This window comes from Kogia breviceps, chromosome 11 (genome assembly GCF_026419965.1).
Source record: "Kogia breviceps isolate mKogBre1 chromosome 11, mKogBre1 haplotype 1, whole genome shotgun sequence".
NCBI classification, from domain to species: domain Eukaryota; kingdom Metazoa; phylum Chordata; class Mammalia; order Artiodactyla; family Physeteridae; genus Kogia; species Kogia breviceps.
The window spans coordinates 85,710,706-85,737,476 of NC_081320.1; the positions used below are offsets into that span (position 1 = coordinate 85,710,706).

At 54.0% G+C, this 26,771-nt stretch overlaps 1 protein-coding gene across 7 annotated transcripts in view; it reads right to left on the reverse strand.

Moving 5' to 3' along the window:
* The window catches only part of KLHL29 (kelch like family member 29), a 315,301-nt gene that overhangs the window by 142,896 nt on the left and 145,634 nt on the right, over positions 1-26,771 (reverse strand). For 5 of the 7 annotated variants that reach the window (XM_067008043.1, XM_059079181.2, XM_067008044.1 and 2 more), the window contains exon 2: positions 1,589-1,918. The exons of 1 other annotated variant lie outside the window; for it this stretch is intronic. In XM_067008043.1, the coding sequence (XP_066864144.1) occupies positions 1,589-1,873 (285 nt within the window). In that variant the 5' untranslated portion in view covers positions 1,874-1,918. Of the gene's footprint in view, positions 1-1,588; positions 1,922-26,771 lie in introns of all 7 variants that reach the window. One more of the 7 variants, XM_059079189.2, reaches the window with a different exon arrangement.

The window sequence follows — 26,771 nt, forward strand, 5'->3', positions numbered from 1 at the left end:
GAGAGGGCAGAAACCATCAAGTGGGCTCCCAGGTCCAGCTCCTCTCTCTCCACCTGGAGTCCTCAGCAGTCAGCTCCAGAGGCTGCCATCCTCCAGATGGCCAACAGCTGGCCTAGCTGAGCGGCTGCCAGATGTGGCCGGCGGGGCAGCCGGCTGGGTCCATCGGGCAGAGGTCAACGCCTTGGAGCAGTGCTGGGGGCTGGCGCCTGGGAAGGAGTGTGTCTGGCTGGTCTGGGGGTATCATGCCCAAATCACCCTCCATCTCCTCTCCCCCCGTCCAACATTCCTTCCCTCCCCACCTCAGTGGGGCGGTGTTTTCATAACAGGAAAATAAAATCAATAAGGCACTGCAGAAGATGTCAGCGCACTCCGAGCTGGCCTCCAATAGCTCCATTGTCTCGGGCCTCTGCCGGCAGCACTCTCAGTTATTAATGGGAAGCGGGGCTGAAAGGGAGTTTTGAAAATCACCGAGACAAAGGCACGGCACACCTGGAGCACGACTTTCCAATACCACGTCCGCCTCACAACGGCTGGGGCCGGGGCTCCCCAACCTTTAACTTCTCCCACAGCTTTTATGAAAGCAGAAAAGACAAGACTAGACACACACACACACACACACACACACACACACACACACACACACACACACGGGCGCGCGCGCACACACACGCTGGCCCTGAGATGCTGAGATCGCCCCTAGGAGGAGGCTCTGAATGGCTGGCAGAGGCAAAGTGGCCTGCAGAGCCCCTGCCGGCCCAGGAGACAGACCGGCAATGAAAGGGCTTCCTGCCACCGGCCTGGGTCCCCCTGTCCCTTCAGGGGCTCTGAGCAGCGTGAGGGGGCCCAGCTCATCCGGAAGCTAAGCAGGAGCCTAGGCGACACTGTCATTTTGATATCGCGGTTGGTAAAACAGATTGCTTTCTGCTGTCGTTCCCCGGGCTGTAGTTGCCTCCAGAAGAGGGGGAATGACCTGGAACTAACACCCCTGAGGCCTGGGTCCCCGAGGAGGGTCCACCTTGGACCTGCTCCCGCAGACTTGGTGTGCCTCCATATACTCAACTGCAAGGCGGGTGACAAAGCTACTGATGTCATGGGGTTGTCGGAGGCTTGGAGGAGACGGTGATGTGAGCGTTCTCAGTACTAATACTGGTTAATAAGTAGCAGATTTTTGACCGTTTGGGACCGACTGCTGCTCAGTATCTTCTTCCAAACCCAAGTAACCGGTGTCCCAGGGGGCTTGTCTGGTTTACAGGCAGCTGGTTAGGAAATCTATATCGCCAGCCGGGACTCGCATGGTCATTTCACTGGTTAAATACCCTTCATCAGCATGGCAGAGGACAACGCCGGGCCTCAGCCACCTGCTCGCCTTCCCACGTTAGTCACAGAGAGAGGCTTCATGGAAAAGAAAACCACGCGCACTTCAACTTAAATAGGTGCCCGGCGCATCCCCAGGGCTGCCCGCACTCTGGACAAGGCAGCGTCCAGGGAACGGGCTGCGGAGCTGTCCCAGGGCTGTGGGGGAAGCAGGCCCCTCCGCCCGGCTCTTTGGAGGTGACGCTCTGCACAGCGGACGCCAGGCAGGTCTTACCTTGGAGGTGACGGCAGAGGCAGAGCTGGCCACGAGGCTGGGGATGGCCTCGCTGCTGCCGGTGGTGCAAGGCGCGGGGGCCGTGGCGGGTGTGGGCAGCCGGGAGGGCACCCCGGGTAGCGGCAGGAGGCCGGGCCGGGCGCTGAGGCTGCTGGCTGTGCCGCCACCCGCCCCGGTGGTGGCACTGCAGATGCTGGTGGTCCCATGCGTGCCGTTGGCACTCCACTCGCGGCGGTCCCAGCCCACCCTGTAATCTCTTTCGAAGCGGCTGTGGTGCCGGGACATCTCGGTGGGCCGCGGTTGCTCCTCACGTGGAAACAGAGGCCGGACCTGCTGGCACAGAGTGGAGAGGAGGGCGATTTAGACCACCGGCAGCCCTGCCAGGACCCGAGGAGGACAGCAATGGCTTTCGGCATCCATTAAGCGCCTTCTCTATGCGCGAAGAAAGGGCTCTCCAACGTTAGCTCATTTCATATTCACAGCAAGCCCACAAAGCACGGATCACTAGCCCCATCACAGACGAGGAATAAATGACTTGTCCGGGATCACATGGCAAAAGTACAGTCAACGAGATTTGAACCCACACACAGTTTAATCCCTTCTGGTCGGGAGCATCACGTTGCCCCGGACGATGCCGATGTGCGCCCTCTCATTATGACTTGGGATTTTATCCCTCCATCCCCACTGTGAAAACAAGATCCCGTGGACCCCCCAGCCTGCGTTTTCCTCAACCCTATGATGGGGTGAGAGCAGCCACGTCTGTAGACTCACTTTGTGGTGAACAAGGCCCTTGACATAGATATCCTATGATCCTCGAAGTGGCCTGTGTGGTGGTAGGGTCGTCCCCACTTTATGGACCAGGGAGCTCATTAAGAATAAGTGATTCGGGCTTCCCTGGTGGCGCAGGGGTTGAGAGTCCGCCTGCCGATGCAGGGGACGCGGGTTCGTGCCCCGGTCCGGGAAGATCCCACATGCCGCGGAGCGGCTGGGCCCGTGAGCCGTGGCCGCTGAGCCTGCGCGTCCGGAGCCTGTGCTCCGCGACGGGAGAGGCCACAGCAGTGAGACACCCGCGTACCGCAAAAAAAAAAAAAAAGAATGAGCGATTCCCTCGAGGTCAGAAAACTAGAAGATGAGAAAGCGGCCAGGATCTCCAGCCTCCAGACCATGGCTCAATATACGACTCAAGTCCGAGAAGATGTTAAGCATCCGGGACTTGAGAGTTTTCTTTCATAACCTACAAATCCGTTGCTGGCACCAGAGCACCTCGTGCTCCCTGGCCTCTGTCAACCAGACCATCTCCCACACAACTTTCCCAAATATCCGAACATAAGGCCCTCAGTGTCGTCATGGAGACCTAGACACACCGGATACTCTGAGGGCCTCCTGCATCGTCGGGGATCATATTTTGCGCAGCACGACAGGGACTTGCCTGGCCCCCTGCCGGTCACCCTCAGTCAGGAAGGATGTAAAGATACAGGAGAGGCGGTCTCAGTTGGAGAGGCCTCAGCAAGGCGGAGGCACAGGCAGAGGGGACAACGTAGGCAGTGCCGGGTCACCGATGAGGGTGAGTGTGGGGTCTGCCCGCACACCACATCCCCAGCCCTGTCCCGGCTCAGGCACAAGGGGTGTGGTCATCTATGACTCTTTTCCATTCTCCACCCACTTCCTGTCTGGGGTGTGAGCTCCTGGAGGTCAGGGACAGCTCCTGGATCACTTTCCTATCCCACCAGTCCAGCTCAGCCTGGGGACTCCGGAATTGTTGGCTAGTAAACTGACCAGTTTATTTTAAAAATCTCTGTTAAGCCTGATCCTAGTCTGGTCTTGGCACATCCAGAACTAGTGGCCAACTTCTAGCGCCGCAGGGCCAGAGCCAGGGTCAGCCCAACCTGGGTTGTGGCTGGCGGGGCCCTGGCAGCCACTGTCCCTTCCCTCGGCACTGTCCCCTCTTGCTGGGCACATGACCCCGAGGCCTGGGCTCAGCCTGCAGGCCTACCTGCAGCAGAGCTGACCGTAACCTCTTAAGTGGGAATGGTGGGTTCACTGTTTATTTCATCACTATGCTTCACGGCTTACACAATGCCACAAAAGTTGTTTTCTCATCTATTCAATATTAATATCATAAAAATAAAAATAAATATCCCTTTGATCACCCTCACAAACTTTACCGAGCGAGGTTCTCGGGAGAGTTGTCTGCGCTTGGCTCTGGTCACCGTCCCTCCTCCAGGTCACGCTGCAACCTGCTCCCACGTGGCTCTCGCTCTGGCCACTCCTTGGGGGGTTGTTCTTATCGAGGTCAAGAAGGACCTGCTCGTTCCATTCAATGGGACACTGATGGCCGTGCCTTCCTTGAAACCCCCCCCCCCCACTTGGTGTGGTTGATGTCCTTCTGGAAAGCTCCTCTCTGCGGTTTCTGTGACATCGTGCTCTCTCACTTTTTCTCCTTCCTCTGCTATTCCTTCTCAGTCTGCTTTGCAGGCTCCCCTTTCTCAGCTCTCCCTGGAGGGCCCCTACTTCCTCCCCTTTGCTCACCCTACACGCTCTCCCTGGATGACCTCATTCAGCTCTCACCTCTTGACTGACGACTCCCAAGGCCACGTTTCCAGCTCCCTCCCTCTCCTTGCACCGTGACCACCATCCTACTGCAGGAAGGTACCTAAACCTTGTGGTCCCTAAATAGACTCATTGTTCTTTGCCCAAACACGCATTCTCAGGAATTCCCTCTCTTCGAGAAAGCCGCATGTCCCCATGTCCATCCCCATATTTCACAGCGGGGTCTTTGCATCTGTTGCTCTAGTTGTTTTTCAGATCTGCCCCCCCTCCATCTGCACATCCATCCCAAATCGTGTCTCCCACATGGATTATCCCAATCTGTCCTCTGCCCCCAGCTTCATCCTTCTTGTCCATCCTCCACCAACTGCCCTTATGGCTTTTTTTTAAAAAACATCTTTGTTGGAGTATAATTGCTTTACAATGGTGTGTTAGTTTCCGCTTTACAACAAAGTGACTCAGCTATACGTATACATATGTTCCCATATCTCTTCCCTTTTGCGTCTCCCTCCCTCCCACCCTCCCTCTCCCACCCCTCTAGGTGGTCACAAAGCACCGAGCTGATCTCCCTGTGCCATGCGGCTGCTTCCCACTAGCTATCCACCCTACGTTTGGTAGTGTATGTATGTCTATGCCACTCTCTCACTTTGTCCCAGCTTATCCTTGCCCTTATGGCTTTTTAAAGCACAGATCTGGTCACCATCCTCTCCTCTCCTGCTTTAAACCCTATCCTTCAGAATACAATCCAGACTCCTCAGGGTGGCCCAGAGGACACTTGAGCATCTGAGCTGGCTCACTTTTCTAGCATCACTGTTCACTCATCCCACCCCGGAGGTGATGCCCGGCCATTCCCAACGCTGTACAGTTTCTGAGGGCATCGCACCCTCTCTCACCTCAGGGACAAGCCGCCCCCTGCTCCTCTGCCAGAACTGGCTTCCCCCCTCCCCCTGGCTGAGTCCTGTGTGTCAGTTATGACCCAACTCAGGCACTGACTCTTCTCAGAGGTTGCATTGACCCTCGCCCCCACCCCAGGTCAGGTGAGAGGCGCTCCTCTGTCCCCCTGAACATCTGTACCCGTCATCAGCCCAGCATCCATGAATGGCTGTTGTACGTTTACTACCTTGAGAGTAAACTCCAGGCTTATTGTCTCTGTAATCTTAGCACCTAGCAGTGTCTAGCATAGAAGGGTGTTCGCGAACTGTTTGCTGAATGAACAAACACATGTTTATCCCTTCCTTCTTAATTGCTCAATGTTTCAGGAAGGGACAAACACATTTGTGTAAAGGGAGAACCTCAGACACAAACACCTTGAGTCTTCCAGCTGGAAATTCTGTGTAGGCACTGGAGTTAGGAAACGTCCTACCTTTCTAGGAAATCAGAACTGGAGTCTCTAAGGACAGCTCTGAAAGGAGAATCTACGCGTCCAGGGTCAGCTGGACCGCAGAGCTTAGACTCTGGTCTCCTGAGATTCACCTGCCTAGGCAGGGCTCTGGTTAATTACCAGTCCCCCCAGGGGCGACTGCTTCCCCAGGTTGGATCCTAAGTGGGGCAGAGATGATGTTCCCAGTTCAAAACACTGTGTCCTCTTTCTGCTCACCCAGAAGACCCGTCCAGCCTCCCCTGTAGTGAGGTTGGGCTCACGCATCTGAATTCAGGCAGACAGACTAAGTGGGGAGGGGCCCTTTAAAAACATCCTGTATGATCCTGCGGTTCTCTCTGCTTGCCGTGGCAACCTCAGAGGCCGCATCTCCCAGCTGGTGCAGCGATCTGACGGGAGAGTGTTGTTCCCTCAGCGCTGGACTTGGCACGATTGGGACATAAATCTTTATCGTGTTAAGGCACTGAGATCGGCAGTTTGTTACCTAAAAGTCTAGTCTAGCCTGGTTGATACACGAAATCAGCCCCTATGTTCCTACGAAACAACACAACCTCACGTATTGTCAAGGAACCACCTCCTTCCAGCTGGTGAGGATGGAGATGAGGAGGGCTGGCTTTCAGATGGCCAGCAACCCTGTGCCCCTGAGGCATGCCCGGAGGTGGCAGAGCGTGCTCGGGGTCAGGTCAAGGGGCTCCCTGGCTCCAAGGACACCACTGTTCCCGATCATACCTCTCAGCTCGCTGCCTTGGGCTGGGCCGCCTGCTGGACCACACTGTGGTCCCCCCTCCTCACAGCCCCGGTGTGCGGCAGGAAAGCTGGCCCAGCTGCTGCCCCTCCGGGGGTCCCTGCTCATCCCTTCAAGTCTCCTGAAAACGCCGGAGAGGAGATGGAGACTCAGGCAGCTGGAGGCCACACAATCTGCTCTCAGCCTCATTAAGTGTACCCCAAACCAAGGTCAACTATTTGCATGGCAGGTTTGGGTTCAACTTCACTCCTCAGTTTAATTTCCCCTTTCAAACGGAACGAAAGGAGAGCGCTGCCTGGTGTACCCTGGTGAGACGGCAGAGTGCCAGCACCAGAGGTGGCCATGCCAGTACTTCCTGATGGCCTGTGGCCCCTGTGCCCACACAAGCATCCCGGGCGGCGGGGGGAGAGGCATCAGGAAGTGCTCACTGGGGCGGGAGGAGGCCCCCAGAGCACGAGGCATCTCAGACGAGACTGGTCAAGCGATTACAGACGAAACATGTAGAAATGCTTCCTTGTCACGGTGCACACCTGGTAGGCGGCCTACGAATGGGCAGAGCCTGGCTCGGGGCCCAGCACCGAGAGAGGAGGGAGTCTGACCGCAGCCACTCCAGAGCGTGTGGGGCTGTTTACCAGGAACCAGGGCTCGCACCTGGGTGGGGTTAGTGTGTGGCCAGCACCTTTTCAATCCCATGCACATGTGTGAAGAAAGAGCTCTAGGGTCTAGAAAATCCTATATTCGTGGGCGGAGGCAGGTCAGGCCGAGGTCCAGGGTAGAGATGTTTCAGGGCAGGTCCTGGGTTAAATCTGAAAAGTCGCCCAGAGGTGGGAGTTTTGCGTGTGAGACTTGGCTCCGGCCTCTGGGATCCTGAGTGGCAAAACTGTTTCTCCACCACGAGTGCTGTCCTCTGCACCGTCCCAGGGATGCTGGGCTGACAGAGAGGAGGGGACAGTCCTGGGGCAGGGGGAACCCCGTTTTTCCTTGCCTGAAGCCACACGCCTCCCAGCTCCTAAAATGCACGCACCTCCACCATCTCACTTGGTGGCCCCCTGTGCAGACACCTGGGTTTCCACTTTTCAGAGCCCGACCCCGATCCAGAGAGGCTGAGCCTGGGCCCAGTGCACCGCTCGGGAAGCCCATCCCAGTCTCTGGTTCCCAGTCCCTTCTCTCTGTACACACCTCTCCTCCCCCCACCGGGGAGACGGAGGGGAGGAGAGGCCCTGCCTACAGAATCACAGCAAACGGGAAGAATGGGGTGGGGCTTCCCTGGTGGCGCAGTGGTTGAGAGTCCGCCTGCTGATGCAGGGGACACGGGTTCGTGCCCCGGTCCGGGAAGATCCCACATGCTGCGGAGCGCCTGGGCCCGTGAGCCATGGCCGCTGAGCCTGCGCGTCCGGAGCCTGTGCTCCGCAGTGGGAGAGGTCATGACAGTGAGAGGCCCGTGTACCGCAAAAAAAAAAAAAAAAAAAAAAAGAAATAGTCTGGTACTATGGAGCCTACCCTATGCGTCCTTCCTCGCTGGGAAATACGGGCTCCACCCCAGTCGGTGCCTGGTTTAAGGTCCAGTTCAGACTCTGGAAAACATGCATAGAGCTGAACCCTTCCATGCTCAATGTTCCTGTCCGACCCCGAGAGCTGGGCAGGGCCCTGGAGTTCGGCACCTCTCTGGCTCTGTGCACAGGCCGGCCATCGAGCTGTTGCGTTCCGAGGCCTCTCTGCAAAGGGGCCCACACTCCTTGTTCTGTTTGGGGAAGCCGTACCTAACTATCTGCCTGAGTCCAAGTGCTGGGCCTGGCCCCTCCGCTCTGCCAGCTCAGGCCTCGATGACCAACCACTCCAGGACTCAACCCGGGGCCCCTGGGCAGTGGAAAGAGAGCCGGGTAGAGAGTCAAGAGGGTTAAGTTTGACCCCCAGCACCACCCCTTACTAGCCCCAGGAACTCGGGGATGCTGCAGTTTATTCACGTGGAAAACGGGGATGGACAGCTCTACCCGCCCCCAGGGCCTCTGTGAGGACCAAACTGTAAATCCTGTGAGCCCCGTGCACACGGGGAAAAGCCCTATCACTGGGTGATGAGCAGATCTGAGTTACAGAGCAGAAAAGGATAGTCCTGCAACGCCAAGGCCAACAGCAACCTGGCAAGTTTCTGGGATGAGGACAAAGGAGGCTGTGAACTACGAAGCTGTGTGGGTCTGTGTCTCACAGACTCCCTGAGACGGCCTGTGCTGGGGGGACAGCCAGGACCTTTCAGGGTGCTCCATTCCCCGGGGCCACTGGGAGACAACACACTGGGGTGGAAGGAAGGTCATCCTCAGCTGAACATCTGTGACCTAGGGGATCTCCTGCTGCAAACCCTACAGGCTGACCTGATGGAGGGGTTCTGCCTGAAGCTCAGGGGTGCCATCATGGACCCAAGTCCAGGGCCCGAGGGTGGCCTGGAGGAGGGCAACCAGCGGACACTGGGCTCAGCCCTGCTGCCCGGGCTGTACCTCTGTAATTCAGTCTCGTGTACACTTGCTGGATACCAGGTCAGCATCCTGCCCCACAGACTTGCCTCAACATGAATAATGCATGAATAAATAATTAAGTACTGTGACTGTCACAGTCCTTTGTATTGTCCTTGTGGGGCTGGGGCCCAGGGGCCACTGTCCAGGAGCCCACGACACTCCTGAGGCCCCGTGCTCGAGGACCAGCATGCTGTGCAGCCCTGAACTCGCGGCAGGACGCGCTCCGTGCCCCCCACTATTGACATGCCCCCTGCGCACACGCTGTACCCGGGATCACAGGTGACCAGTCACCCTTTCCTCCTTCCTATCACTGAGGCACGCGGAGGAGTGGGCGCCGGCGGTAAGGACCTGAAGGTGTGATTAATCCACAGGCCAGTGGGGAGCCGGCACTGCCTCTGGACAGGAGGCTGAGGGAGAAGCCACGGCCATCCGGCCCCGTAGGAAACCGTGTGATTGCCTCATCTCGGGGAGACACACTGCCCAGTTGGCTGGAACAGTCGGTGCCCATCTTTCTTATTTTCGTTTCCCTCTCTGCATCTTTTCGCCTTTCTTCTGGAGCAAAATAATCAACAGCAGCCGGAACACCGTCTTGGCCAATGCAATACAAAGGAATTCTACAGGTGCTTCTGGAGAAGCTGGCTTGGCCCTGACTTGGCACGGATGTCAGCAGGAGCTGGGGGCACCCCTCGGAAATGCCTCCCGGCTTCCTGGGGCTGCCTCAGCTCCCACCGACCCCCGTCCCCACCTAGACCGCACTGACTTAGGCGACTTGATTCTGGCTGAGGCTCGGGGGTGGGCCTGCTCCAGCCCCTCCTGCAGGAGGCGTCCTCTGACCAGCCCTTTCTTCTCTGAGCTCCAGAGGCAGGCCAACGACCCAGCGATGGGCTGGAACGTTCCACCGCCCAAGGGAGCACCGCTCCTCAAGGGTGTGCTCCCTAAAGACAGGACCCCCCCCCCCCCTCTGTTTTCTCCATGGAGCTGACCGGGCACAGGCTGGGCACCCGGGGAAGGGACACAGGAAATGCTCCCAGATCAGAGTGGCAAGCCCTTTCCAGCTCGGAACACAGTCTGAGGCAAGAGATGCGCCCAGGGTGGAAAAAAAAGCAAGGAGGCCACCCTCTCAGGTCTGGCCCTGAAAGCGTGGCCTCATTACAGATTTCCTCATCCGTCTTATCCAGTCCGGTTCCTGCTCCTGGGGGGAGGTATTCCTCAGCAGGGAGCAGGTGTTCAGCACCTCCAAGTGGATATAAAATGTTCGGGTAGTGGGGGCCACGTGTAGGTGCCAGACTGGACCCAGGGCCCTGTTTCAAATCCTTTGGACCAGCTCAGAAGCCAAGGAAGCTCTGGAACAGTCACAGGCTGACACCAGCCTCTTCCTGTTCTCAGCCAGAGGAGTGACCTAGGTGTGGTTTTATTGTTAGCTCCTTTCCTTAAATACCAAGGCCCCAGTGAACTGAACACAGCCATTGCCGTCATATTTCGCCCCTGCTCTGAAAGGGCCTTTCCCTTCCACATGCTTTGGGCATCCAGGAGGGAGTACTGTCGTCCTGTGAATACCATCCGCGCCCCCCCCCGCCCCCCGCCCAGCCATCACTGGTCACTCACTCAGCAGGGTAAGTGTGAAGGCTTCCCAGTCCAGGTGCCAGGCTGCGGTGGCTCATTGCAGCCCCGCTGCTTAGCTGCTGGCAGGTTCCACCAAGACCTGCTGCAGCTCCAGGGTCTGGACCCAACCAAGCAGCTTCTACCAGGCCCTCCAGGCTTGGGGGTGAAGGGAGTCAGGGATGCGATAGCTCAGATTAGAAACCAGGGCAGTGACACCTGACCTCCGCTTCCCTTCCCCAGGGGGCATCAATCTCTGTAACAGAGGGCTTGAGGGTGTCATCTTTACCTTTAAAGGAAGACAGGGAACCTGCTTTCTCCACCACCAGCTAAACCTGCATGTATTTCCTAGGTCTTGGCTCATCCAAACCTTTGGGGGAGACACAACCCAGCAGACCCCAGACCAGTGAATGGACTGGCTCAGGGGAGGGCAGGGAGGCAGCCCCTGCATTAAAGGTCCAGTGGTGGCCACGGCAACAACAGCATGACCTTGCAGGGCCACAGTGTTTACCCTTCACAAGGGTCTTCAAAAGCACCACGTCATTTGCTTCTCACAACATCCCAATGGTGTAGGCAGGGATGTGTTGACACTGGCTTTTATAAGTGGGGGAGATGAAGAGGAGAGGATGAAGATGAGGGCCTGGATAATGGCCTAAGCACCCCCTGCCCAAGTGCAGTCTGTGGCTCTGCAGCATTGGTACCACCTGAGGGCTTGTTAGACTGCAGAATCCCAGGCCCAGCCTCAGCACTACTGAGCTGAAATCTGCGGTTTTCACAAGATCCCCCGGGAGGACCTGAATGCAGGTAGGGCCTGAGACACACCAGCCTAAGGTCCGTCCATTAGCAGGACCACGGTCGGCCCTAGGACCCCGGCGCTCTGATGCTCCTACAGTGCTCGCCACTGCGCTGTGGTCCTCGGACGGCCCCGGGGGGCAGAGGTATTTTGGAGAAAATCCACATTCCATAATTACAGGGCTTAATGCATGACCTAAAAAGACAAATGTTTCAAAATGCTTTTCTGATGATAGGTTTCCAGAAAAATGCCACCAATTCCTCTTCTGGGCCCAATTTCTAACGCAAAAAGCAATCTCCCTGCCTCGGAAAGGTGGTATCCAGTGCCTGTGTTAGAGGAACAATATTAAAAGAACAAGCCTCCCACTTCTGTCCCTTCCCGTGTGCACCTTTGCTTTGAGACATTCTGGCTGTGGGTTTTGATGCAGTAATTTTTTTTTTTTTTTTTTTCAAAAAGGCACACGTGATTCAGAGCCTTTTCTCATGGGACTAATTGACTAGGCATTTGTGCTATTGCTACTGGTGTAAATCATTATAATGGTGATAATGAAAAATAAAAAAGATATTGGAAATGACAGCTGGCAGCATAATATCAGCATAAACTGAGGGAAGAAGGGAGGTGTGTATAAATTAGGGGCTCGTAAACATAAGGATCGATGAGGCAGCTATGGCGGGCGGGTACGGTTTGATGGCATAGAGGACAATTACCCAGAGTTCATGACAAGGAACCATCTTTGCTCCTCCTCACTCCCTGTTCTTGGTGGTTTCACAGAAAATGGAAACACTGGAGTCTGGAGCCTGCTTTCCCATGGTCCTGCAAACACACGATTCGGAATTGGGAGCTAGACTTTGCAGTTACTTCCCTTCTCTAAGCAGGCCTCCTGCTCTCTCACAGGCTGCCTGTGGCACGCCTGATTATTCCGAATCTTGCAGAACTGACTAGTTCAACAAGATGTCTCTTCACAGCAAATGGTGTTCACCAGTGACCCGAACTGATGGATGAATCCTACTCGGTGCCTGGAGCCAGACCTAGCAGCAAGAGCTGCGAAGAAGAAAGACTAATACTCGCTCTCTATTTGGCAGTCAAAAATGCTCTTGCAATTTGCTCTCTTCTAGACAAGAGTCTATTCAAAAGTCTATTTGGAAACATTAGGGAACCGCCGTCACATGGCTGGCAGATCATACTGCCTGTGACAGGATATTATCTTCCTTGGGAGAGATTCGACTGTTTTTTTAATTTCACTGAGGAAGTAGCGTCTGGACTGATGGCTGCAGAATTGCCCCAAGGGCTGGGGACATTAAAATCCCTGTCCAGAGTGAATGCAGAACCGACAGCCACTTCAGCAGCAAGATTTGTGGCACCCTCCCCGGCGTTGGTGTGAGCACGCTGCTCTCTCTTCTCCATCTCTGGGGGCTCCTGCTTATCCAGAACCCCTTCCTGGGAAATGAGTAGGTAGCCTGCTTCCTCTTCTGGGGCTCCACTTTCACGAGTCAGGACTCTGCCCCCTTTTCCCTCCCAAGCAACCCCTTAGGCATGCTCTTGATTAATACATGCTCTGCCCTTTCCTTGTCAGGTCGTATCAAATCTGCTGACCACCTCTTGCCTTCATTAAGACTGGCTCTGTGCAAGATCCTGAAAGCAGGCAAGGATGGGGCAAGGTTCTGGCTTTCGTGGAAAGTAGCACTGTCAAGAGGAGAGCACACAGTAAGGATACAGAAAAGCATGAGCACCCGTGGGCTCACGGGAGGGAGTGGTTGGTCTGGGCTGGAGCCCAGGGTAGCTGAGCTTCCTGGGGCTTCATTCATTTCAGAGAACAGACTGTATTTGAGCTAGGACAGTGTGAGGGTGGGCATGTGGGAGAGGAAATACATGCCAAGGATGGAAGTCTCAGCTTTGCCCGCCATGCATCCGGCCCCCTGAGCTCATCCCAGACGTATGCTATAACACCCTCTCCCCAAGAGAAAGAGGTCCCTAAAAAGCCTTTGCTTCGGCTTTGGGAGCTGAGGGCCCACACTGTTCACTGGGGCTTCCTCCATGATCAACAGGGGAGGGGAGGAGTGTTTTGGGCCACTTGGGACAGACTTTTGTCCCCTGGTTCTGGCCGCTGACACTTTGCTTCGGCCACTCTCCTGCTCACCTCTCTCTCAAGGGCCTGGCTTATCTCAGACCTCAGAGTCTCCTCTACCTTTGCTTTGGGAGCTGCTGCCCTATCTTGTATTTGTTTCAGCTTTTCACTGTCTTGATTCTATGTCTGTATTTTTAATTAAATTAAATTGAAAACAAACAAACAAGTAAAAACCCCCAAACAACTACCCAGACCAGAGGGCAGCCTGTTTTGAGGTCGTGTGCTTTATCACCACCCAAGCATGCAAACGAGGCAGCCTCTGTTGACAAGTTCACGTCTCCAGTGCAGAGCTGGCTGTTTGAACAGCTTGTGTGCAGTAATTGAGACATAGATTTTTGTTGCTTTTCTGTTTATTTTTAGATTAACCAAGCAGGGACACTTGGCTTCTAGGCTGCCATTTCCACCCCGGCGGGCACCCTGGGACTGCTGGCCCCATGCCCACCAGCAGCAAGGACCACCATGTTCCCTCTGGGTTCCCCTGCCCTGGGTTTGTTCTGCTTCGAACTCTGCGTTTGACCTTCACCGTGACCCTCAGGGCTCAAGGCAGGGAAGCTGAGGAATGCAGGCTGACTGCTGGCTGTTCCCGAACCCCCAAGTCCCCGAAGACCGTATGCCCACAGTGGTGCTGGACTCTCACAGCCACTCTGTGGTCAGACACCCCCGTGGACAACAGTGTCACCCGAGGCACAGAGCCTTAGGGCAGAGATGGAACTGGAATCCAGACCTGCCGTTCCCAGGGCGAGGGGGCCCCAGCGAAGGAAAGGCCACAGGGCTCAGAGAAGATTCTCTCAGGGTTAGTTTTCTATTTGGGCCACTTAAAAAATTTATGTTTGCATTCACCTGGATCAATGAGTTAGGCTACGATGATAAATAGCCAATCTCAGTGGCTTAACTACAACTGTGTGCTTTTCACTCACGCTACCTGCTCACTACTGGTCACTTGGGGCCCCTGCTCCAGGTCACCCTTCTTCAGGACCCAGGCTGAGAGACTGCCCCTCACCTGGGCTCTGCTGGCCACGGTGGCAGAGGAAAAGAGCCTTTGGGGACTCACACACACCGGCTCTTAAAGCTGTCCCTTGAAAGGGACACTAGTCCTTCCTGCTCTCATGTCATTGGCCAAAGCAAGCCACGTGGCCATGTCTAACTTCAAGCAGGTGGAGGAGTGCAACTCTATCATCTGCCCAGCAGAAGAAACAGTTATGGGGAAAAGACAGAGATGAAAGGGTGTGTGTGTGTGTGTGTGTGTGTGTGTGTGTGTGTGTGTGTGTATAGAGTGCCCAGCCTGGGCTAAGTTCTCCTCCTCTGAACCCTACAGCATCCCTGAATCCCTCTATCTCACCAGGAGCCACATTCGCTTGACACGCTATGATTTTTGTCTTCTCATCCTACAAGGCTGGCAGCTCCCTGAGCGCAGAGCCTGCCTCCTCCTCCTCCTGTCCTAGTGCCCCCACCCCAGGCTGGGCATAACGGAGGGGCTCGCTGATGTCTACTGGGCTGAACTGCTCCCAGGGCTGCAGCATGAGCAAAAAGGACAAGACATGTACAAGGGTCCTGAGACCACCTTCTTCTCCCAAGGGTGTATCTCCACCTCTGCATGGCTTGAGGCCTTATTCTGTGCCACCTCTTCCCAGAAGCCTTCCTGGACCATTCAGGCAGCAGGGATAGCTGTTCCAGGTCTCCCCCTGGCCCACCCCTGCACTCAACACTGCTCTTCTTATTACAGATCCTGGGAAATGATAATCGTGTAACGGGCTTATTAAACAGGCTGAACTCAGTGGGATATCAGTAGCAAACAGATTTCTTTTTCTCCTACTACTTCCCTTCAAATCTACCCTGTCGGACCCAAACTGCTTTTTTTTGGGGTCACTTTTGGGTGCTACTTCTATTGTTATTACTGTTGCTGCTGCTACTTCTACTACTGAGAGCTGATGCTTACTGAGCATTTACTGTGTGCCTGCCATTGTACTGAGGGCTGGCCACGCATCAGCCCTTTTAGTCCTCAGAACAAACCTATGAGGGTTTGTTAACTGAAGCACGGAGGGGTTCAAGTAGCCTACGTGGTCACACACCTAGTCATTGGCAAGGTCAACTCTAAAAACAATCTCATCCTCAGCTTCTCCTTAGCTGGGTCCAATCTTTTATCGGAACTTTGATCTCATAGCCAGTTCAAAGTTTCTCTCCTCGGCCCAGCCCCCGATGACCCAGGCTCAGCATCCTGTAATGGGGGTGGGGTGGGTGGGATGTGACACTCTCCGGGTGCTGCCTCTTTGTCACTCACTAACTGCTGCTTCTGGCTTCCCCAGAGCGCCCAGGAGGGAGGCTGAGAGGACAAAGGCAAGGTGTGACCAGAGCACTGCAAGCCTGCGGAGATGGCCTCTGGGTGGCGGAGACCCCGTGGACACCGTTGTGAGTTCTTTTGCCGGAGCTGCCCGGATGGTCTGGCCGGGTCCAGTGTGCTCCCCGAAGGGCTCTGACAGCTCACCCCCTGCTGGGCTGTCCTCCCGGGTGGGCTCTCCCAAGACGGCTCAAATCTGACTCCCTGGTGCACTGTCCACTCTGGAAACATGACCGGGACGTCACCTTGACCGGCCACCTCTGGTCTTGCAGAGTCAGGCACAGTGCTGGTGTCTGGTTACATCCTCCCAAATGCTCCAGCCTCAGGGCGGCACCAGGTCCCTCGGAGGAAAGGCTTGGGTTGATGGCTGGGGTGGGTACGTCCCCAGGAGGGGAGGGAAAAGCCTCAGCACCCCTCCCTAGGATAATGCTCTTCTCAGGAGGGATATTCCCTGTAGTAATCACAAGGTTTTTTAAATTTGGGGGCTGGGGGAAGTTGGGGGGTCCTGGGGCTACCTAGCTCCCCTTTTAACGTGGCGTTCCTGAGCACATTTCACGCTCAACCTTGTGCCTCATCTGAGACTCCAGGCCAACAGGAATGGTCACATCAAACATCCTGCAATAGCCGATTCAGTCCTCCTCCAGCTCAGTTCTGGTCTCCAAAAGGAAGCCTTCCTGACGTTGCCAGTTTACTCTGCTGCTTTACCCTTTGGCCCCGCTCCCTGCCAGCCGTGTTCTGCAGGGTCCATGTGCCTGGTCACGTACTAAGCTCCGAAAACACTCAGCATTGGGCACTCCCCATCGGCTGCCCAGGTGGAAACCCTACTTACACCCACCCTACTTTGCCCCCAGTCACATCTGTGCAGACCCCAGCTCTACGGGGGCTCAGCCCCAGGGTCTACTGAGGGCAAAGGAGTGGGCATCCTGAGGACACATGGGGATGACAGGGTCCGGGCCACTGAATGGGTGCTGCAGAGCTTAGCTGTCTGTGGGCCAGATCTCAGCTGCAGAGGTCCCTGGAGAAGGAATGAGATGATCATTTGTTCCCGGCTCCACCAAGCCCAGTCTGCAGGCACAAGCAGTCCATTAACAGAGGGCTGGCCTGTAGCGGTACCCAGAGCAGGGCTGACACCCCACTGTCTGGGGTTCAACAAAGAATGCTGCAGAGGTCTGGGCTTGGATGGGGAGGAATTGGGGGGAGTCCCTGCCTGAGGCTGGGGGGACTCTGGTGTCAGATACCAGCCTGGCACCACCAGGATGGACTTCTGCGGCCAGAATAAAAGCAGCTCAGTATAGCTCAAGCCAGAGAAAAGGACTGACCTGGCATGCACTCCCTGGCTGCCCAGAAAAGGACCTGTCCCCAGGAGCAGGGTGCTGACCCCACAGCCTCCAGGGCTGCCCACCCACGGGAAGTACCTGGTGACTCTCACCGTGAAGCAGAGACACAGGTGCCGACACCCCCTGTGCCTGCATGGGCATCACTTTCTACACCCCTGAGCCCTTGCTGGCATCAGCCTCCTGATCAGGGGACCCCCCCTTCTTCACCCAGCTGCAAGGAGCAGCGGGGAGGAGAGGCAAGGAGGATTTATCGAGCACCTGCAGCATGCCTTCACTCTGCAAGCCACTTAAGTGAGTCCTGGCCCTGCGTCTGTTTTAGGGAGGGGGAACCATCTCCGAGATTAGGTGGCTTGTTCAGGGCCACAAACGGAGGAAATGGTGGTGCCACAAGGAGAGCTCTTGTATTTGTGTGCTTTCCACATCCCCTCTGGGCCTCACTTCTGGACTCAAGCTCCCTGCCAGCCTGGCCCTGCAGATCCTTTGCCTCCAACTCACAACGCTTCTTATATGTCCAACCACCTTGATTGATGGCTTTGAGTTACCTCCTGACCCCACCACTTCTCCCCACCTCCATCCTGGCCACCCTGGTCTGAGCCGCCATTGTCTCTCACCTGGGTTTTTGCCAGAGCCTCTCAGCTCAGCTGCCTCCTTCATCTCCTACTCTCACTCAGCGTATTCTCCACACAGCAGCCTGAGTGATCCTGATAAAACCCGAATCAGGCCATCTTTCTCTTCTGCTCAAGTCCCTGCAACGGCCTGCATCTCACCCTGAGAAAAAGCCAAACCCTTATAAGGTCTGTGAAGCCTGGGGCCCACTTCCCTCTATTACTTTATCTCCCCCACCCCAACTACCGACAACTCTGCTCTAGCACACTGGCATCCTTGCTGCTCTTCCAGCACCTTAGGCCCCTCCTACCCCAGGATCTTTGCACATGCTGCTCTTCCTCCACCTGCCCCACTCTTCCCCAGTTAGCCCCAGGGCTAAGGCTCTGCTTTCCTTTAGGTCTCTTCTTTTTTTTTTTTTTTTCTGGTACTCAGGCCTCTCACTATTGTGGCCTCTCCCGTTGCGGAGCATAGGCTCCAGACGCGCAGGCTCAGCGGCCACAGCTCACGGGCCCAGCCGCTCCGCGGCATGTGGGACACGAACCCGTGTCCCCTGCATCGGCAGGCGGACTCTCAACCACTGCGCCACCAGGGAAGCCCTAGGTCTCTTCTTAAATGTTACCTTCTCAGTGAGACTTTCTCTAACCAACTTATTTTAAAATGCCAAGTTCTTTTCCTGTTTTATTTTTTGGTAGCTCTTATTGCCTTCTTTTAGACTGCACACTTTACTTAGATTTCTCTGCCTCCTTCACACTGGAATGTAAGTTCTGTAAAGGTAGTGCTTATAGACATTGATTCATTTAATCCACATAACAACCAGCTATTACGATGGCCATCTCCCTTTTCCAGATGAGGAAGCGGGGGCACAGACAGGCCAAGCACCTTGCCCAGGGTCACCCAGCTAGGAAGTGGCAGAGCCAGGATTCAAACCCAGGCAGTGTGGCTCTCAGCCACCATGCCCTCCGACCGCCAGTTCTATTCACTGCTGGATCATGGCTCAGACAGTGCCTGGCCTCTTGCAGGCACTCAGTAAAGAATGAATGAATGAGTGAATGAATAAGTGAATGCTGCAATTCCATGTCAGTGTGGCTCCCACAGGTAGAGAAATCCCGGATGGGGGACCTCCGTTGTCCCCTCCTATGCTTCCCCACCCACCAGGCCGCCCACACCTGATGGTGGGCTATGTCAGTCAAGGTCAGTGAAGAAATGAATCTGTCCTGACCTTAAAGTGGGAACCATTTCTGCCCGTGGCCGCCGGGAAGGGACAGGTCAGGCTGGTTGGACAAATCCTCTTCCTTAGAGCTGTGGTCAAGACCCATATATCCCACTCCTCTCCCCTGTCCAGTGCCCTCCACAGGGTCCCGGAGAGCTTGCTGGGGTCACATCATGAGTGCGGGGTAGGTAGACTGGAAGGGCTCCTGGCCCCAAGCATCTTCTCATAATGCACCGGCTCCAGGAGCACTGGGAGGGAACAGCCAGTGCTCCCTTGGGGGCAGGCACACCCAAGAAGCAATTCCTTCGAGGAAAATTACTCAGGCAGCCATTTATTAAAACACAGCTGCTCCTGAGGAGGCCTTTCCGCAGTGGAAATACCAAATAGCTTTGAAGCTCCAGCCGTCCCCGAAACCGATGAAGCAGGCTTCTAGGCACTATCTGACTTTTAATCTGCCGGCTCTTTCCCCATCTGGAAGGTCTAATGAAATGTTACACCGCGAGGAAACAAGGAAATAAGCAGCTTCAGAGGTGAGGGACATGTGCTTAATTTCTTGCCTTGGTCTGCTATTTGCATAAACCTCAAGGGAATAACTGGTAGAGGAAAGAGAAGAAAAATAACAGTATCTTCACGTCTCCGGGGCCAGGCCCTGTGCTGGGAGAGCCACAGCATTTTACATTTAACTCTCACGGGCAGCCTGGGGGGGGAACATCTTATTGTTGTCTCTCTGGCAGAGGCCACTGGTACGCCCCATGTCTGTGTCCCCCTCTTTCTTGGGGTCCACAGTGGGACAACACACCCCAGTCCCGCATGATTCTAGCTGGGGCCGTGGGAGTGATTCGGGTTCCCCACAGCCCTACGTGGCTGTGAGCAGGCCTGCCTTCTTCTCCCTCTCGTCCCCTGTCCTTGGCAGGGCAGGACGAGGACCAGGTGTCAGAGACACCGTGGAAGGAGCCTTGGTTCCTGTCGGGGTCACGGAGCAGAGCTCCTCCCTGGAGGCCCACCCCCACTGTGGCCAAGAGAGAAAGAAGCTTCTACTGGATTACGCCACTACGATTCTGGGGTTGTTTGTTTCGGCAATCAGCCTGCCCGAGTGCAATCTTAACTTTACAGGTGAGGAAACAGAGGGTCAGAGAGTTGAAAGTGACTTTCCCGAGGTCCCCAAGAGCCTGGATCCAGCCAAGCAGGAGCTGTTAACTAGGAGCGTTAAACAGACCTGGTTTCTCCCCCAGGTGTCCCAGTGAGAGGCCCAGGCAGCTACTCTGAGCCCATCTTCCAAGTTCAACTCCCAGTTCCGAGGCTGAATCCCTGAGGATCCAGGCAGGAGACTGCCCCTGTGGGATGGTCCCTACCCTGCCTCATCCTGGGGAGAGAAGGCAGGAAGGAAAGAGGCTGAACCCTGGCTTCCTGAGGATTCTTTTCTTCCAAATGCCTGGGCAGCCCTGTGCACCGCACATGCTCTGTAGGAAAGGTCAACTCCAGAAAGCAAGACTCAGCAAATCTGCCAATAGCCAAACCCTGAGAGCAGGCCGCCCCATCAGAGGGCAAGTGCCTCATCATGGAAACAGAAGGAGATCAGGTTGGCAGAGGGGGGGCACCTCCCCTGCAGACCTGGTTACAGCCATTGGGCCCTGCCGTCTGCAGGAGCGTCTCCGGGTGTGCACGTCTCCAGGCGGGTGGCTATTGAGGCTGAAATACGTCCTCTAGAAGCCTAGCGAATTTTTGTCCCTTAATGAACATGTGCACAGAAAAAGATGTGATTGAAGGATGTAAAAAGAACGAACAAACCAGGGAAGAAATATGACTGTTGACTTCAGAGAGGCTATTTTAAACCAGAGATTAAAGGGATGGAAATTAAAACAGAGCAAAACAAAACACTGCTCCGCTCTGGTTGCCTGACTGAGCCATTTGGGCTTCTTAGTGCTGCTTCCTAAGGCCACCAGCATGGCGACATTGTTGACAACACACGGCCCACACCCCAACCACTCCCAGGAGTGCTAATTACTTCCCAGGATTAATTCTTCAGTTTACTAGACAGTGCCTGCAGCCGTGCCAGAAACAAGAGCTTCTGGATGGAAGACACACCTACTGTTTCCTGGGAGCTGGACTTTGGGCCAAAACCCACACATCCTTCTGCACAAGAAGAAGAAGGCACCAGCTCTGCTGCTGTCTGCCAGGAGCATCAATTATGTGGATTTTTTTGGCTTGGACTTTCTTAAAAAAAACATGTTGTATAGGAAAAACTCTTTTTCCCAGGTAGGGGAAAACTCAGTTCTTCCCTCCTGTAGGTCTTTATCCTGTGGGTCTCCTGTTCTTTTACATAGGACACTTATTTCTGACACTTCCAGTCACCACATGTGTGGGGATTTTCTCCCCACCTAACAAGCAAGTCTCCAACAGCAGCCAGGTGTCCTACAATTCAACTCACTTCTGACACTATCTACCTGGAGACAGCCTCAGTCCCCACAGGTCAAGGGCTCCATCCTACAAGACTGACCTCCCACCCCCAGTTCGGATGCCAGTTGCAAGTCCAGGCTGTCACCTGTGCTTCTGAGTGACCAACAGTGGATGGAGTTTCCCATGACCTCCTCCTCGGGTTTGATCAATTTTTTAGAGCAGCCCACAGAACTCAGGGAGACACTCACTGACACTCACCACTTTATTAAAGGATGTGATAAAGGCTATAGATGAACAGCCAGATGAAGAGACACACAAGGCGAGGTCTGGGAGGGTCTGGAGGGCAGGAGCTTCTATCCCCACGGAGCTGGGGTGCATCCTCCTCCCGGTGTGGGTGTGTTCGCCCACCTGGAAGCTCCCCAAACCCTGTATTATTGGGATTTTATGGAAGCTTCATCAGGTAAGCATGGCCAATTATTAAGTCCATCTTCAGCTTCTCTCCCTTCTCAAGAGAATGAAGGGTGGGGCTAACAACTCCGAGCTTCTAATCACGGCTCGGTCTTTCCAGGGACCAGCCTTCATCCAGGGGCCATCTGCGAGCCCACCCAGAGTTGCCCCTCTAGAACAAAAGACACCCCTATCACCCAGGAAATTACACGGGTTTCAGGAGCCCTGTGTCAGGAACAGAGGTCAACGCCCAGTATTAGAACAAGAGATCCTCCTAGTGTTCTTATCTCTTGGGAAATTACAAGGGTTTCAGGAGCTCTGTGTCAGAAATTGGGGGCAGAGACCAATACATAGTTTATATTATCTCACACATGTTTTCAATTGTGAGGGGCTTGCATAAGGATGGTGAATGCATAGTGTCTTCGACCAGGAATCCTGGGAGAGTTGCTGCCTCAGACACCGGAATAACCCTGCATGACTGGCCAGCTCCTGTCTTACTTGTCCCTCTAAAACAAAAGACGCACAGAGCCGCTGCCAGACATGCAGCCCACTAGCCAGCCCTGGTCGGCACTCAGTACTCTGCCAGGGGCTGTGAGGGGTGCAGAGATGCTCTCAAGAAGCCCCCGTCTGGCAGGGCTCGACCAGTCCTCAAGGGGATCTTAGACCAGCAGACAGGAAGTGGTGCTTCGGCTGGGCATGAGCGTGAGCCCCTTGAGTTCTGGGACGTGGTTCTCTCCTCCTGCCTTCTCCACAGTGTTAGCTAGGCATGTGTGCGTCCATCCTTCCATCCATTCAGCCATGCCTGCATTCACCCACCCATCCACCCCTTGATTTATTTAATCTATCCATTAATGTATCAACTCTTTGTTGAGCATCTGTTTAGATGCTTCTCCAGGCATCAGGAAGACGACTGTCAAATGGAGACCGTGAGAAAGGTTCTGAGCAGAACTGAGTAGTGAAATCTGTTGTTGTCCGATATCCAGTCCTTATCTTCATGTGGTAATAGAAGATTTTCCATGTGGAGCCCATTAAATATGGCTTGGGTGTTCTGACCCACCACTGGGGTCAGCACGTGACCAGGCCGGGCACATCAGTGTATTCTATCCTCCTGGCCATAATTGCTGATTCAGGGTCCATGGCTCATACAGACCCAGATATTTTAGATCTGTTATGTGAACTCAGAAATCAAGGGTCTCTCTTCCCTTGGGATCATGAACAGTATGGAACAGCTCCTGGCCATCTTCCCCGGGTACGGGGAGGAAGCAATGTGCAGAGCAGAGAATGAAGCCAGCCACACAGAGAAGCAGAGATTAGAGCCTGAAAAGAGTTCTGATATTACATGAACTCCTGGGTGTAGCTATGACGGGAGCTGTTGCTGAAATGTTCAGTTACAAGAGCTGACACATTCCCTTTTTTGTTTAAATTAGTTTGAGTGCCTGTCTGCTGCAGTCCAAGGAGTTCTAATGTGTTCTTATACATTCTCAGAAGGACTAGGCACTGTGCTGCTTAAGATGACATTTGGGTTGTAAGGAAACTTCTTTGTGATTCTTTGGGAGGATTCAGAGAGAAGGAGAGGGAAAGGAAGATGTTAAAAATGAAAGAACGGTGTGGACCAACACTGTCCAACAGAATTTTCTGCTACGATGGAAATATTCTACAATCTGTGTTATCCCACATGGTAGCCACTAGCCACATGTAGCTATTGAGTACTCAGAAATTGGCTAATATGATTGAGGCACTGAATTTTAAATTTTATTTAACTTTAATTTAAATAGTGCATCTGGCTAGTGGCTACTGTATTGAATAGTGCGGGTGTGGACAGAGGCCTCTGAGGAGAAAGCGTGAGGAAGAGGAAGCACCTCTGAAGGACTGGGGGAAGATATGAGGGGGACAGATTGGTGGTGGAAAACTGGAAACAGGGATGCAAAGGGCCCAGGGGGGTATAGATGAGGGTCTGAGCTGCGGCAGAGGAGACAGGGGGCAGGCGCCAGAAGTGAGAAGTTACAAAGAGGGAAGACGCCAAAGCCAACTCCCAGGACTGGGTGATGGTGAGAGCGTTCACTGAAATGAGGAACGCAGAAGAGGACGGAGGTTTGCCAGGGAAGTGAGGATTTGGGTTTGGGGTGTGTGGACGCTAAGGTGGGAGGACATCAGGCTGAAGGTCGTTTAATCCGAAGTTGGAGGCTGGAGACACAAGCTTTCGGAGTCATTAGGGCTTAGGGAGTAATTGGTCAAATTGTAGAAAGATTAAACATATAGCAAGGCTAGAATGGTGGAGAATACGCCCATTAAGAGGTCGGAAAAAGAGAGAAAAAGGAAAAGGGATCTAGGATGTAACCAGAAGGAGGTAGAATAAGGGTGGTATAGCACCATCCACATTCACCAGGATTATTAGTGAAATGTCTTATTTTTCTTACATGCAGACATATTTTTGAGATAAATGAAATCGAGTCCTTTAAATCCTGAATAAGAACAAAATATTTTAGCCATTGTAAAGACAAAATATTCTGAAATACACTGCATACTTCCCAATATGCTGAACAGAACTGAACGTAACAGGGACACGGGGCTGTTAAACCGCATCATGCTTGGGACCGAAGGACCCTCGTAGGACCCAGTGTCCCCACACTGACTGGTCCAGACTGTGGTGTTTCCTAATTGTTCATGTCGAATTCCAGAGTTTTGCAGCTGCTTCATCTCCGATTAGCTTCTAGCAAACATTTCTTGCTTCTGTTATCTTTCCAACCCCTCTTCCTTACTCTTGCCAGATTGGGAATCTGCAACATTTGCTTTGAATTTTGAATCTAGGTGATCAATCTTAGAGTCAATTTGTGTTTTTTTAAGAATAGTTCTGAATTAAACCCCAACAGGTGGATGACGAAAAAAAGAATAAGATTTGGGTACACAAACTTGGTCATCTCTCCTTGTTTTGTTAGCCTTTCAGAGCTGCTTTCTGGCCTTTTTTCAATCCAGGCTCTGGGTAGGAGGTTTCCAGATAAGAGAGAATTGGTGGAAAAAGCAGAGGCCCTGACAATCTCCACTGAGAACCTCTTATTCTGACGGAGGTCCATGGCACACACTGTCACATCATCATAAACGTGGAGGGCAGACACTACACAGGAGAGTCAGTCAAGCTGCAGCCCAGGCAACTCACAAAGTGATATATTTCGCAAAGTGTCCCTGCCCACAACCAGAGACCCTTTTTCACGCTTTACTCACACAAAGCCACAGGCACACACCTCCCAGTGTCTGGAATGTACTTTTTCAGGCGTGATTCCAGCTTCCTACAGGCCACAGAGCCCCAGGGATCTGGGAGCAAGGAGCGGACAAAGGGTGACACACAGCCTACTTGTTGGGGGTCTAGACCAAAAGCTTTTAGACCTTGTGGTAAAAAAATAATAAATCAGAACAGGAATGGAGCCAAGCAGGTATGATGGAGAATTAGGAATTCCAGCTTTGCACCCAAACCACTGGCCTCCCTGCCAGTGAAGCTGGCCGCAAGCATCTTTGTTTCCCCCAGTGTGGTCCTAGGGCCAGCAGCGCCCACGTCACTTGAGAGTGTGTTAGAAATGCAGAATCCTCACCCCAGCCTCTACCGAATCCGAATCTGCATTTTCACAAATCCTCAGGACTGCTGGGTTCACACTGAGAGTGCTGCCTTCTCCAGCTCAGAATACGGTTAGGTGATCAAAGAACTGTATTAGGAACCAGGAGAAACCTGGGTCCTAGACTTAGTTCTTCCACTTATTGGTGGTGTGAATTTGCATAAGCCCTTTCTCCTTGCTGGCCTCTGTTTTCCCAAGGGCTAACTGGGGTCCAGCCCAATGGGCTCAGCCTTGCACCTGTTTTCTAACTGGCAAAGTGAGGTCTAAACAAAGTGAGATCTAAACAGAGCCACTTTGCTTTACAGACAAGAGCAGCCTTCTTCTTCATGGGATTTCAGAAGTGTTTCTCACTGTCATGAAGCCTATGGCATAAATCCTGACATCCTCTGGACACGTTCCAAAGCTTCCAGCAGCCCAAAATACCAAACCAAAGTAGCACCAATAGAATTCAGCCCTGGGGACGTCCCCGGTGGTTCACTGGTTAAGATTGTGCACTTCCGGGCTTCCCTGGTGGCGCAGTGGTTGAGAATCCGCCTGCCAATGCAGGAGACATGGGTTCGTGCCCCGGTCCGGGAAGATCCCACATACCGCGGAGCAACTAAGCCCGTGAGCCATGGCCGCTGGGCCTGCGCGTCCGGAGCCTGTGCTCCGCAACGGGAGAGGCCACAACAGTGAGAGGCCCGCATACCGCAAAAAATAAAAAAATTAAAAAAAAAAAAAAAAAAAGATTGTGCACTTCCAATGCAGGGGGCACGGGTTTGATACCTGGTTGGGGAACTAGGATCCCGCATGCCATGTGGAGCAGCCAAGAAAAAAAAAAAAAAAAAAAAAGAATTTGGCCCTTCCACCCTGATCAGGAGTGTATGAAGGTGCTGGGCTGGCCTGGGATCTTCCTCTCCAGCTTCCCTTCAACATGCAGCTTCTTGGAGGTAGCCAAGCCCTAAATGCCTAGAATCCCAGCAAAGAGGCGATGGACCATCCCTTCCCAAATACCCAGATGGGGCGTCCTGCTTCCCTTGGTCCCTGTAGTTCTGTGCTCTAAATTCTGCCAACAAACGAATCCTGGTATATTTTACAGTTAAAACAACTCTGCGTTCCAAGCACTAATGCAGCCGACATAATACTGGTCATGAGTGCTTAAACAGATGCTTCCTCTTGATCTGCTATAGGTGTGTGTGTGTGTGTGTGTGTGTGTGCGTGCACGTGCGCGTGTGTTCAATCGTGTTACATCTAAAGTATCATGGAGTCCATGTTTCTGCCCACTGCAGGAATCTATAGCTCAAAGCCAACTGAGAAGTTACTCTTTCTTCCTAAAGGACTTTAAATGCCCTTCTCTTCACAGAGGCACGATGGAGGGGACAAAGAGGGGAAAGCAGACCCCTCCCCCCAAGTCCACAGAGTGTCCAGTGAGGCTGCAGGCTGCCCATGGGTCCAGGCGCCCATGGACGGCACCCACAGGGAACTCGGCACAAATGCGGAAGCAGATTGCGGGAAGGTGATCACTGGAGGGGGCTGGTGTGGAGTGGGAGCAACACACACTCATCCAGGCTCT